This window comes from Fukomys damarensis, unplaced genomic scaffold, assembly GCF_012274545.1.
Source record: "Fukomys damarensis isolate Sample0158 unplaced genomic scaffold, DMR_v1.0_HiC HiC_scaffold_22, whole genome shotgun sequence".
Classification (NCBI taxonomy): domain Eukaryota; kingdom Metazoa; phylum Chordata; class Mammalia; order Rodentia; family Bathyergidae; genus Fukomys; species Fukomys damarensis.
Genome location: NW_022900934.1, coordinates 18,187,079 through 18,200,836, shown reverse-complemented (window position 1 = coordinate 18,200,836; position 13,758 = coordinate 18,187,079). Strand labels below are relative to the sequence as shown.

Here is a 13,758-nt window from a genome sequence, read left to right as displayed (position 1 = left end):
AAAAAAAAAAAAAAAAAAAATCCAACCCCTATTACTAGGACCTGGAGTCCTAGAGAACGTGGAGAAGACAGGAAACTAATCTAAGGGCTGAGACTGGGTACTGGGCCTGACAGGAGTTAAAAAGTCTATTTAGCATTTTCCCATGGACTAATTTATAAAACTGATACATGTCTCTGGCATTTCCCATTTGTTTCATTCTCTTCTCCCAAAGTGAATAAATGAGTAAAATGCTTAGAAAACTCAACAAAGTTTTGCTTAAGGGGTAGCTGCAAAGATAGTTGTCAACATCGGTTCTGGCTCTCAGGGAGCCCTGAGGACATGTGTAGGGGGCTCTAAGGGGAGAAGATGTTGGGCTGTGTCCATTTCCCTGGCAGGGAGTGGAAGCAGGGAGGCAAGGAGCAGCAGGGAAATTGGCACAGAGCAGTGCTCAGGAAGAGGGTGGTGGTTAACAGGAAGAGTAGCAGGAAAATCAGCTGCTGCTAAAGAAGCACCTTTAATATGCCAGACTCCAGTCCAAGGGCTCAACTGCACCATCTCAACAATCTCTCTTCACTGAGAACGCACGATTTATGACTCACAGAGACATGTGAAAATATGTGCATTTGAATATTTCTGAGTTATTTTTCATTCAACTACCCAAAGAATATTCAAGAAAAACTAGCCTATTATGGATAAAAAGCTTTATGATGGCAACTCTGAGGAGAAAATTCTTCTCATAAATCTTGGTTTACTATCACAGAGCTGGAAGGAATCTCTCTAACAGACAAGGTTGGTTGCCCTTTCCTTTCACTAACAGAAGGACAAGGATTTCCCTGGTTAGAGACAGAGCAGGCAACAGCCCAGGACTCGTTCCATACCATGTTTCTCTTCTTCCCAATACGACCAACTACTTTCTACGTGTGAAGCTAGTTTGTTCTGGATTGTGCCGGGCCCATGCATGTACCAGCTCTGTGGACAATCACTAGGGAGACAGCTCTGGCTAGTTTCTGTTCCAAAAGAAGGTAAGATCTAATAGGACCAAACTAAGATGATTCTTTACCAGTTTGTCTTGAGATCATCAATGCAAACCAGTTCATTCTGAGCCAGCCATTCTGATTCCCCTGTGCAATCTTAGACCCTTTATGGCTCACAACCTTGGTGTAGGGCCCTGGCCAGACAAGCACACCTCCCCTCAAGGCTTCTATAAGGCCTCCTGCCTGCAGACTACTCACAATCAAGAGCCAGGGAAAGATACTGAGGAACGTCTTTTTTTTTTTTTGCACACACGCATTTCCCTTATCTGTGAGATGCATGTTTGATATCAAAAGTCTTTCTGTTAGGAAGAAAACAAGCCCAGTACTTTGATGACTAATACCTCTACCTTATTTTCAAATAGTCTGTCATAAATCAAATTCCTCATCAGGGGTATCTAGGATTAGATAACTCAAAAAATTTAAGACTAGCTTATGAAGCCCTGTCTGCTTGGTACACAGAATACTTCTCAGGCATCAGAATGTCCACAGACACCCATCTCCTGCCCTTTATGAGACCTACAGCTACAGAGAGAATGTAGGGCCCTCTCAAAAATGAGAGCTTTTAAAAAAGGAACAAACTAGTCTTTTCAGGTCTAGAGAGCAACAGTAAAAAGGCTGGGGGCAGAGAGGAGCTCTTCATCTACACCACAGCAAGAGGAGAGCTAACAGAGGAAGTCAGCATTTACCACTTCCTGTGGAGGGAGAGTTGCTCCAGTCACCCAGCTGCTGCCCACCCCAGGCAGGTGCCCCTCCCAGCAGCTCAGCGACCACACACAGCATCCAGATTGGGCTTTGGCAGCTCTCTCTCTCTTGGTAATTATACCCAGGGAGCAAACCTGCTTCCTTTTCCAGGGGAGGCAGAGAGAGAGCAAAGAAAAAGAGTCTTTACAGTTAAGCAACACCAGAGGCAAAGCTGCTTTTCCAGATGACTGCATAGGCATATTCCTCCCTAAGAATCCTCATCAATACACAACAATGTTTACTCCAACTCTAAAACTCTTGGGTGGAGGGTCGAGAAAGGTGGCAAGCAAAGCTTCCTCTACTCTGCCCAGGAAGGAGACTTAATAGATTCATCCAACTATTACAGACAGCTAAGTTAGGTAGAAATATTACAGGCAGTCAGATAGGGCTAGGTCCTCAAGAAACAGGACAAAGTAAAACACATAACAACTGTAGCCAGAGTGGTATCTGTAAGAGGCGAGGCTACAGATAAAGACAAAATGACCAGGCCTATATACTTCTCCAAAGGACAAGATAAGTGGCAACACCTGGTCTCATGAAGTCTAGATAGACATTAGTCATCCAAGTAGGTGATCTAGACCCCAAATCCATCATTTCCTAGAAAAAGTCTTTATTCTTTCCATGCATACTTGTTATATGACTTGTTTCCCTGGATCACTATTAACTAAGTAACTATACTTGTGACCTTATTGGTTGATCACAGCTTTAACCCACATTGTACCCATGTGGTTTTTGTTCTATAAAACTTTCCAGTAATTGGTGTCACTGGCTACCCATTAAGGACCTCTCCTGCCTCTCAATATTTTCTACTCTTAACCTCCTTTGTTTCTAGAATTCATTCTTTGATTTTAGGGAACATGAACTTGATGTATCAGACATCTAACAGGTTGGAAATTATAGTTATTTCCCTTATATCATTTGAAGTCCTATGCCATCTCCTGTATCACAACAACTACTCACTGGGTAAAAAGACATCCAAAAACCAAATGCGATATGTGGCTCTTCACTAAATTCCCCAAACCAAATCAAACCAGAAGCCAGCTCTCAAAGACACCTTTTGAACAACTGGTGAAATCTTAATATGGATTAGATATGAGAACTTATTAATAATCATGTGCACAGTAATGGAAATAATAGGAAAATATTCTTAGGGTAAAGTATTCAGTAGTGAAGTATCACTTCTACAATTTAGTGTCCTATGGCTCAGAAAAATCAAAACTTACACTTACTTATGACAAACATATACTCATAATTTACATATATAAATTAAATAGGTGTGCATACATATAGTTAATGAGCAACCACCACTTAGCAGGCATTACAAAGCTGAGGCCCACTGCCTTCTGTGTAGCTTGTGTTATGCCAAATCTGTGGCTCCCATCCAAACTAGAGCACACATAGCAGAAGGGCTAATGTGACCTCAAAGAAAGGAGAGAAGGAGTTCCTTGTGAGATTTTAATGTACTTCTAGAAGGGACAGGGCTTCTGCTATGGACTAAACATTTGTGTCCCCCCAAATTCATATGATGAAATCCTAATATCAAAGGCATAGAGAGGTGAGGGCTTTGGGGGGTATATTATAGGGTTAAACCATCATGAAAGAGATCAGTGCCCTTCTAAAAGACCCTGGAAAGTATGTGTGTTCCTTCCTGTATGTGAGGAAACAGCAAGAAGATGGCTATCTGTGAGGCTCAAGCCCTGACCAGAGGCCAAATCTTAATCTTGGACTTCCCAACCTTTAGAACTATGAGAAATAAGTTTCTGTTGTTTATAAGCCATTTGTTACAGCACGCTGATTGGATGAAGAGTTTCTGTGAAGAAGGGGTGCAGAACACCCTGGAGGGCTTATGTCCCAGGAAGAGCTGTGGGGCACACGCAGCCCACCTGGAGCCAAGTGGAGGCTGTAGTCCTGTCCCTGCTGGCGCGGCTGAGGGCCCCAAGGATCACATGGACAAGTGATTCCATTCTTGCCTTCCAGCAGAAAAGGGGCCTCAGAGGCAGGGAATTTGTTTACTTAACCAAGGAAGAAAATGCATCCCTGGGAGGAAACCGGCTTGAAAGAACAACTTAGAAATGGGTCTTCTGGAAAGGGTCAGTTTACAGAGTTGGGATGAACATTAACTTCCAGGGAAAGTGACAGAAATTGTTAAGACAAATAGAAGTGAAAAAATCAAGAGGGAAACTACACAGCTGTTTGATGTGTCTGTAAATCAAGAGCTCAGAGGCTACAATGAGGCAAGGAGCTGGAGGTCTTTACTTCACTTCATGGAAACACTTGCCATGTACTGAAACACAAGGGGAAAGTTGAGCAAAGACAGGATAAAAACAGGAACTGAATCAGCACATATAGCACAAATAAGTCTAAGAAGAGGCTGGTAAAGACATTTTCTGATAAAGCAAGAAAGAACAAAGAAGGGTGACAAACTTGGGGAACTCGGCCCAGGCCTCACTCTGGCTGAGGTCATGCACTCTGATGAACAAGAGCAGTTGTTATGGAGCTGCTGGGAGAGTAACAAAGTCAGTGAGAAATTCTTGGGGAACATTAAATAATTCCTTTCTGTAGAAAGAGGAAATGACTAGGGTGGGTGGTCTTTTGCAGCTAAAGCAAGAAATTATATTCAGGCAATCCTACCAAGAAAGAACTTATACTCAGGGAAACTGCAGCTGGTACAGCACTGAAGAGACAGTGTTCAGGAGAGCAGGAGTTCATGGAACAGTCTGGGAAAAGCAAATGTCCCCAAGAGGATTTTCAGAAGCTCCTATCTGGACAGGATAGACTTTGGGGAGGTTAAAAGCAATCTGCCCAGGCTCAAGGTATTTTCATATGAAATGCTATTGCTGCCCCCTAGAGGTTATGGTTATTTTAGTCCAAATTCATCCTCATCTGTAAACTATAATTAACTCTGATTCGTTACACTCCAAGTATTCTGCAATTGTCTTTGAAGTCCCTTCCAGGCTCATGATTCTATAACAGGAAAAGGGCAGTGCTTGCAGTCAGCTGTTTTTCATTGCTAGTGAGGATGTACTAGGAAGAAACATCTTAAATGGAAGTTAAAAACACTTGGATAAGAAATAAAAACTTCCAATGATGAAATTTGTTAAACATTGAAAACACTGCTGCCCAAGGTCTTTTCTCTTATAATTCTAAAAATAGGAAAAGAAAACAAAATAAACAAACAAACAAACAAAAAACACCAGGCACTGGGAATAGTTCAACTGTTTAGGAAGTAAAGGTTGGAAACAAATAATCAGAAAGTCACAATGCTGCTCAAAAATGCCCTTGGCACCACTTATCACTGTTTACCAACTTCCTGTACTGGCCTCTTGTCTTTTGCAAAATGTCACCCACTTCTCAGCTACCTACTGGGGCTTTCTCTTAAGTACATAAAGTATAGCTCAATGAAGATGCTCCCCTTGTCCCCACACCCATGAACTTCTTCCTACCCTCAGTCCTGGCTCCTTGGGGACAGCAGGAACCCTCTCTTCTCCACTCAGAGAGCTGATGTCTAATTTTCCAGGTTCTTTACAGCGTGGCCTCCTCTGCTTTGGTTTGTCTGAAAAATTCTAGGAGGCAAATGGAGACCATATTACAAAACATTCTGTCACAAAGTCTTCTGAGAAGAGGGGTGCTTTTTAGCTGGTTTCGCTATTTTCTCATTGATGGTCCTCTGCACAGGATCCTACTGCCAGACCTCACACAGGCTTTCTCTTCTTGGAGCACCAGCATTCCTGCAGCAAGCTAGAAAATAGGCTGTGTGGGCCCTGGGCCACTAAATTGAGAGCACCCAACTTACCCAGGGCACTGCTGAATCCCCAGCCTGCTCCTCCGATCTTCTCTCCGCTGCGACCCACCCAGCTGGTTTTGTGTCATTAGTTATAAACCTATGAATTCACTCTATTTGTTGTATACTCTCTACTTATGCATCTGATTAGTTACATGTACCCTGGATAAAGATGGTGATAGGGTAGATGAGCAAGTGAGAAAAGAAAAATCAAGAAAAAAAAAAAAAAAGAGCTCAGGAGCCTCCTAAAGAGTTCTAACTGGAAGGTCTTAGAGCAAAAGCAGCAAGATGACTTGAAGGCAAAGTCCCAAAGCACTAACTGTAACCCCCAACCCCTCTAGTAATATATTAACTTGGAACACTGTCATCAAGTGGTAGAGTTTACTCAACCTAAAGACTTCTCTGTGAGCTTATGACATCTTGTCATTTTGGGGGGCAGAGGGGAATGTTCTATCCTCTTAATATTGTGCATGTATACTTCTTGGCATAGTATTCTGATGTGGGCTATAATTTCTATTACTGGAGGATTGAACAAAAATTTAAACTTTATTTTTTTCTTTGAGACAGGGTCTCGCTATGTAGTCCAGTCTGGTCTTGAACTCACTGTGTAGCCCAGTCTAGTCTCAAATATGTGGCGATCATTCTGCCTCAGCCTCCTAAGGGCTGAAATCACAAGTGTGTGCCACCATGCCTGGCCAAAAATTTAAACTTTAAAAAAAAACAAAAACAATACAAAACAAAATCAACTTTAAAATGATGTTTTCAACCAACATAGATTTCTCCCAAATAACTTCCACCTTCTGGTTTCCCTCAGCATGCACTGATCAAAAATAGCCCCAAGTTAGAAGGAATTTAATAGCAGTCTTAGGCAGCACCAACAAACACTTACTGCCCCAAAGCCAGGAACATCTAAGGAGTAGTCAGCCTGCTGCCGCAGCCAGTCAAGCAAGCTCTTGCTGGGAATGGCTTTCTCGGCCTGGCCATTGGCTGCTGCTGCTGGCTCAGGGGCTGAGGTGGCAGGTCCCGAGCCTTCAGGGTGTGTAGTGCTCAAAGTGGCCTGTCCTGGATCTTCATGGACTTCCTAGGCAAAGGAAAAATGAGGATCTAATGAGTATAGTAGTAGTGTAGTTAATTAAAACAGAAGGAAAACTAGCTCCTGAAAGTTAAACACGTAAGGTGTTCTTTAAACTTTTCTATTTATTTTTTTATTTTTAACTTATTTGAGACAGGGTCTTGCTATGTAATTCAGGTTGGCCTTGAACTCAAGGCCATTCTCCTATCTCAGCCTCCTGAGTGCTGGGATTATATGCGTGCACCACCTCGCCTGGCTTCCACCTATTTCTGGCCTGTCATAGCTGCTGGAGTGCTTGAATTAGATCCATATACAATCGCAACTGACCACTGCTCTTGCACATGTTGGATTCTTCTTCCACTGAAGGAGCCCTTCTCCCTCGTCTATGCACCAAACTAACTCCATCCTGATTGTTGTCATTTCCTGTCATCATCACTGACTGTCCTAGGCAACACTGGCTGTTTCAGGTCCTGTCCCCACAACACCTTGTTCATGACTCTCTCAGGTAACAGCAAATGCTACACTATGATCTGCTCCCTCATTCTCCCTCTACAGTTTGAATACCCATCTTACTCATCTCTTGATTACCAATGCCTATAGTGGGGTCTACTTGCAAAATACAGTGCCAGTGCTAAATAAGTGTCTGCATTAATAACTTTAACCAATTCATGACGGCCTTACTTTGTATGTCCCGCTGGTGGGCAGCTCTGAACCACTGGTGGGTACAAGCTGACTGATGGGACAGTCATGCTTGTACCACCACTGGTTCAAGCTGGCAGGAGTGTGTTAAAAACACCATGAAACCAAGGGGAAAAAATTTTTTTTTGGTATTGGGGATTGAACTCGGGACCTTGCACTTGCGAGGTAGGTGCAGTGCCACTGAGCCAAATCTCCAGGCCCAAGGAAAAATATTTTAACCTGTCATTCCATTGTAATTCTATGAGTATTAAGAGAAATCATGACTTATTTTTTTCTTTCATGGCTTTCTACTTTTAAAAAAGTAAACTCTTAAAATCAACTTGAAGGCCAGGGATTTAGCTCAGTGGTAGTGCTGCCTGCCTTGCAAGTGTAAAGTCTGAGTTTGATTCCCGGTACCCACCCCCGCAAAATCAGCTTGAAGGACTAGGCAGGGAAAGAATCTGACATTTCAACCTCCTAAATTATATAGAAAGTCTAAGAGGAAGATGTATACCAAATAATGTAATTTAAGCAGTGAAGCTCTCAGCATCTAGAGCACAAGGTCCTTGGCTTGGCCACTTAGCAGCTGGATAATTTTGGGTAGATAATTTAATGCTTTTAAGCTTCAGTTTACTCATCTATAAAACACTTAGCTTCACTAGGTTGCTGTGATAATCAAATAGGATAATCATGAAAAATCCTGAACACAATGACTGCCACACAGTAGGTACCCAATGAATAATGGCCTTATTCCTTTTAAAATAAAACATAGTATGTAATTCCTATTTTGGGGCTCAAAATCCAATAAATGGGGAAACTCAAAATACAACATTAAGCACAGTATGAAGGGGATTTCTACTGGTCAAATACAGTTTCTAGCCTCCTCAAATGTTCACAAAGATCCCAAGTATGCATGCACATATGTATGTATGTATGTATGTATGTATGTATGTATGTATGTATATATGTATATGGTACTAGGGATCAAACCCTGGGCTTATGCCCTAAGCTACATCTCTAGCTCTAATTTATTCTTTATTTTGCTTCTTGCAATCCTCTTACCCCAGCCTGCCAGACTTGTGGGATTATAGGCATGCACCACCATATCTAATGTCTGAGTTTAGAGTGCACTGTCTCAGGGTGGTCTCTGAGAGTCAGCCTTCTGCAGTAGTGGTTGCTCCCCACTTTATAAAAAGGAATATGAGGCTTAGTGGTTTGTCTGCTGTCACCCAATATTAGATAGTACAGCTGGGGATCAACATTCAGCTGGTCCTGACTCTTGCTTCTTCCACACCTTGGCTCCTGGAGAGTTTCACTATGCCAGAGAACCAGAACTCAACTCTGTCCTCTGGCTTTGTATGTTCAATTACCAGTGGCCCTTCTGAGACATAAAGCTTTGGGTTACTTCTATTTGAAATGACAACACCTCATGGTTCATTTCTCCAGGTTGCATGCAGATCAAGGGCCATTAATGTTTAATGTTTATCTATTTCTAGAAAAAAATGGAGGCCAGGTATTGCATAACAAGAGAAATTAAATAGGCCAACCAAAACAGGGATAAAAGACCCACAAACCAAAATACTTAAGTGCCTGAGGAAGAACAATTTATTTCTCCACGTCAAAAGGTCAGTGTTTGTACTTAGTGGCCTTTTATACCCACCAAGATTCCTGCCTGAAGTGTTTGTTCCTTCAAAAAGATGAGGTCCATCCCTCCTTCAACATGTTTCCGTCTTCCTCTCCGCCTCCTCATGGCAGCATCATCTCTTCTGAGGCTTCCATTGACAATCTGTCCAGTCACTGGGTGGATCAGACCAGCTTGCAGGATCCCAGACAAGTCCATGCCAAGGGCTCCTTGAAGTGAACCGATAGCCCCAATCTTAGGCGTGTTGGCACTCACTGGGAAAGGGGATGAGGCTCCTGGGGACCCCTCTGATGAGCAGGAGAGGTCTATAGCTGACTCTCCATGCCAGCCATTGAGGATGATGGGGGGGTGCCCGTGGGTGGCAGAGAACTGTTCTAGGCTCCGAGCCTTGGCATCCCTCTCCACCTCAAACTCATAGGGACGTCTGTGCTTTTGTTCATCTTTTGTGAATACTGGAGCTAAGAAGCTCTCCTGTGAACACACACATGGCAAAAGAGGTTTGAATGCCACTTTTGTGGCCAAAGTAGCTCCTTCTCCTGGTTTGACTTCCCCACTCATCTTCTTAGAAGTTCTATGATCTCAAGCCTTCTTAAATGTTAGCACCACATCACCTGGATGGCTTGTTAAAATACAGATTCTACTTTGGTGAGCCCTTCAGAGCCCAAGATTCTGCATTTTTAACAGGTTCCCAGATGCTGACAAAATTGCTAGTCAGACTACAGTTGCAGTTGTAGGACTATGACTTGGATTCTCAGCCTCAACTGTAAATATGAATCATTTGGGAAGAAAAAAAAAAAACTCAATTCGTAGGCCATTCCTCAGACCAATTAAATTAGAATTAATAGCTTTTCAAGGTCCCTTCTGATTCTGATAGCAGCCAAAAATGGAACCAGTATACTAACAGCTAACTTCAAAAAATTCATCATGTTCAGGGCCAGGGATTTAGCTCAGTGGCACCGTGCCTGCCTTGCAAGCACAAGGTCCTGAGTTCGATCCCTGGTACTGCAAAACAAAAACAAAAACATAAAATATAATGTTCAAACAGAAATGTTTAATCATGCCTCAATTTCCAAATTTCTACCAGCTATCACTGTCCTCTCAGTCATCTAAAGATTGTATGTATCCATCGTTCCTCCTCCTCCTTACACATTTACTAGTCATCAAGTCTGTCCCTTTCTTTGCATGCACCCCACCTCTAACTCAGTGTAAAGCTTTCTCTCTGCATTAGTTCCCCACTTGGCCCCCAGCTGAGGCATTCCTCTCTCCTCCCATCACTTCCTCTGCCAAGCTACAGAACAGCTAAGCTGTAAAGCCCTGTTTTTTACTTGTGCTCTGGCCCTAAACTTTTAAAATAGCTCTCCACAGCCTATAGGATAAGATCCAAATTCTTTAATTAACAGTAATAGCTTGACAAAAACAAAAAAACAAAAAGTCAAACATCCCACTGTCCATTCAGTAGGTACTTGTTGACTGAACAACTTAATTGTGAAATGGAATGTGGCCAGTTTGTTGTTCTGTGGCCCACACCATCCTTGTGGTCTTACCTTCTGGACCTGAGCTGCCAGTGTGGCACCACTGCTCAAACTGTGTCCTGCCACTTCTGGTTCTGAGAGGCTGTTCCGAGAACCAGCACTGTTGGCTAAGACTGGAGCAGACAGTGTGCCTGAGGGCTCATACTGCTGGCTGGAAGGCCACTTCCCCTTTAACACCACGTGGCAGATGCTATCTAGGCGATTAATTATCACACGATCCTGGGAAAAAGGATACCAGCTTTGAGAAATAAACCCAGAGTTGCCCAAACTCATAAAGTTCTTTGAGATCAAAAGGAGGTGATTAGAAAAGGGCACACAAATGGGAAGGGGACCAAGAGATGGAAGATGCAGGAGTAAAAAGGGAAGGGGATGAAAAAAGCATTAAGATGCATTATGCCCATGTACTAACTTCTCACAATAAATGTAATCATTATGTACTGCAAACATGCACTACTAAAAATAAAGATTAAAAAATAAAAGGAATATACAGTAATATTTATTACTAGTAATATATACATATATATACATATATATAGTAAGCTTGGGAAAAAAAAAATTAAAAAGAAGAAAAGAGCACATAAACATACTCCCTTGAAATAAATTTCTAGTCTGGACAATGAGGGTTAAATTCACAGTACTAGAAATATGAGCACTCACATCAAATATGAAATATCAAATATTGTATCAATATGAAATTTGACACACTCTTGTCAAGCGCATACATCTTCAATGCTAAATATAACATAATACCCTTTAAAAATACTGAACGTTCCTAAGTTTGTTTCATAGTTACACTTTATAAGGCTTGAAATAATGGGAACTGAAAATGCTTGAGGTACAGAGTGCAAGCTCTGGGAGATACCTTTGGCCACTCTGAGAAGGAATAGAGGGTTTTCTCCTGCAGCAGCTGGGCAATGGTGGGAGCACGGGCCTCCTGTGGGTCATCCCCAAGGTCTCCTGCAATACCTGATGCTGAGCTCTTGCTCTCCTCTTCAGAGTATTTCCCTGGATAGTCTGGGAAAAGAGGTTAAAAAAAACCAATTGAGCACTTAGGAGATAGCAGTGATCTGAGAGATTAGGACACATGATTTGTTTTTTCCAAAAATTATCCCATTCTGTGCTATTTTAAATTGAATATTACTTACCATATCTTCTATTTCCAGGCAGGAGAACTAAACTAGTGAGACTACAAAGGCAAATCCTGGTCTATGGCTAACAATGTAAGTCATCTATTAAGACTTTGTATCCATTCCCCAACAATGAAAAAAAGGAGAAAGGAAATTTATCTGGGTATCCAAGTGTAAGAGATGAGTGACCATATTTCTCATTGTATAGTGGATAAGAAGACTGAACATCACAATATTTTGACACATTTGAAGAGACAGTATATGAAGTGTGAAACAGTAAGAGGATGATATTAATGAAGAAGAATTAAAATTCACAAAACTTACAACAATGGTAAAATAGATCTGATTCATGTAAAAAATAATGCAAAGACACTTGGGAGGCTGAAGCAGGACTGTTGTGAATTCAAGGCCAGCCTGGACTACACAGTGAGACCCTGCCACCCCACCCCTAAAAGCCTCCTGGAACACTTCAATTACTTTCTTGAGAAGAAAATGGAAATACAACTTATTCTTCCAAGTTAAATAATGGCAAAAATTCTATCAATGTGAAATAGATCTTCAAAGACCCACCTACCAGTAGTGATGGAATAAACAGGTGGCAATGAAATGCCCAAGGCATAAATGCTATGGGCCTTTTTCTGGGTGAAATGACAAAAAATATTTATCCTCAGAGATTTCAATTCTGACTGTGCAGTGAGTCTCCTGGGGAGCTGCAGAGACCTCTTGCTATGAATAGGACTTGCTAGGTTTGGTAGACTCTAGGATAAACAAGAGCCATGGCCCAGACCCTCAGGTTCTCACAATCTCATAGGGGAAGACAAGAGAGCAGTTGACAACAGAGGAGTAACTAAAATTATAAGCTGTGACAAGTGCTAGAAAGAAGGAAACAAGGTATTGTGATGGGGAATAAAAAGGGAAGAATCTACCTGAGTCAGCTGGTAGAGAGGGAACACCGAGGAAGGAGGTGCTGAGGAGTCAAAAGAGGCCAGGTGCAATGGACTGTCAGGACTGCAGATTTCTAGACCCCCAAGACAGCTAACCTCCCTGTACCACCTATCCTGAGCTTCCAGTGTGTGAAGAATCCCCACTACCCTCTGCAAAAGTATTTTTAGAAGCACAGTGTAGGGGACCCCACCAATGGTGGTACTTGATGCAAAGGGAAGGAGGGAGTTATTTTCTCTTAATCACATTTACAATGATCATTTGATTGTTCAAGTTTCTAAAGACTGATTATTTGGTGATTTTTCCCACAACAGAGTTAAAAAGTAATGTGGGTTTTACAATTTAACACAGGGCAGAGATCCTTAATGGCTGCTGGAGGAAAGGTCCTTGGTGGTCCAGGAGTCTGGCTTATCACCTGTAAGCTTCCTTTCTTAGCTTCATCCAGATGGAAGCCTTGGAAGCCAGAAGAAGCATGGGCATGGCTGCAGACTGGCTCTTCCTGGGTTGGTGGGGCCACAATTCCATCAAGTTATTTTTAGTTTAGTTTTCCAGTCCTTATCGTACCTAGCATGTAAATTTTGATTTGGATTCATAACTGTTCCTTCCCAAGACAGTCATTAATCAGTGCCCAAAACCAAAAGTAGGGGACGTTTAAAAGTAAAAAGATGCTAGACAACTCAAGAAGTTTAGCTTTGTTCTTCTCTTTCCCTGTGTAATAGAGAATCACTGCCCCAGGAAAAGAGGTTGTGTGAGTTTCATTCCTTGAGAGCCACAATTAACACCAGACAGACAACAACAGGGTTGTTTCTGTTTTAAATAATGGCAAGAATAAATGAGTTATTTTTCACCCTAATACATCCTCTTGAATCTAAAGAAAAAAAAAAAAAAACAAGTAAAATTCATGTGGTGTCACTCCTCAGGATTCCTAATCATTATATTTATATTTCCACAAAGCATAAAGAATTTTAGGGCCACCTACATTTTTTTAAAAACATTTAGAAATTCCTTCTAACTTGAATCTATATCTATGATATCCCTATTTAAAAAGGTCAAATCTATTTTTTAGTTACTTATAATTTTATTATTTTTGTGTTGAGCTACTGAAAGGAATCTAAACAAAATAAATGCTGCTTTCAATGCCCACTATAACCACTTACCAGTCTAATTATTTAAATACAGGATAAGCAAAAAAATTTTGCATTTTGTTTTTTTTTTTTTTTTTTTTTTTTT

General features: G+C 41.6%; 1 protein-coding gene across 2 annotated transcripts in view; it reads right to left on the bottom strand.

Moving 5' to 3' along the window:
* Positions 1–13,758, bottom strand: part of Chd6 (chromodomain helicase DNA binding protein 6) — a 207,376-nt gene that overhangs the window by 3,581 nt on the left and 190,037 nt on the right. Inside the window, exons 32-36 of one of the 2 annotated variants that reach the window (XM_010631411.3) lie at positions 11,322–11,473; positions 10,472–10,678; positions 8,946–9,398; positions 6,425–6,616; positions 5,198–5,317 (exon numbers count right to left, since the gene is read on the bottom strand). In XM_010631411.3, coding sequence (XP_010629713.1) covers positions 5,198–5,317; positions 6,425–6,616; positions 8,946–9,398; positions 10,472–10,678; positions 11,322–11,473 — 1,124 coding nt within the window. The remainder of the gene's footprint in view (positions 1–5,197; positions 5,318–6,424; positions 6,617–8,945; positions 9,399–10,471; positions 10,679–11,321; positions 11,474–13,758) is intronic. The other variant, XM_010631412.3, reaches the window with a different exon arrangement.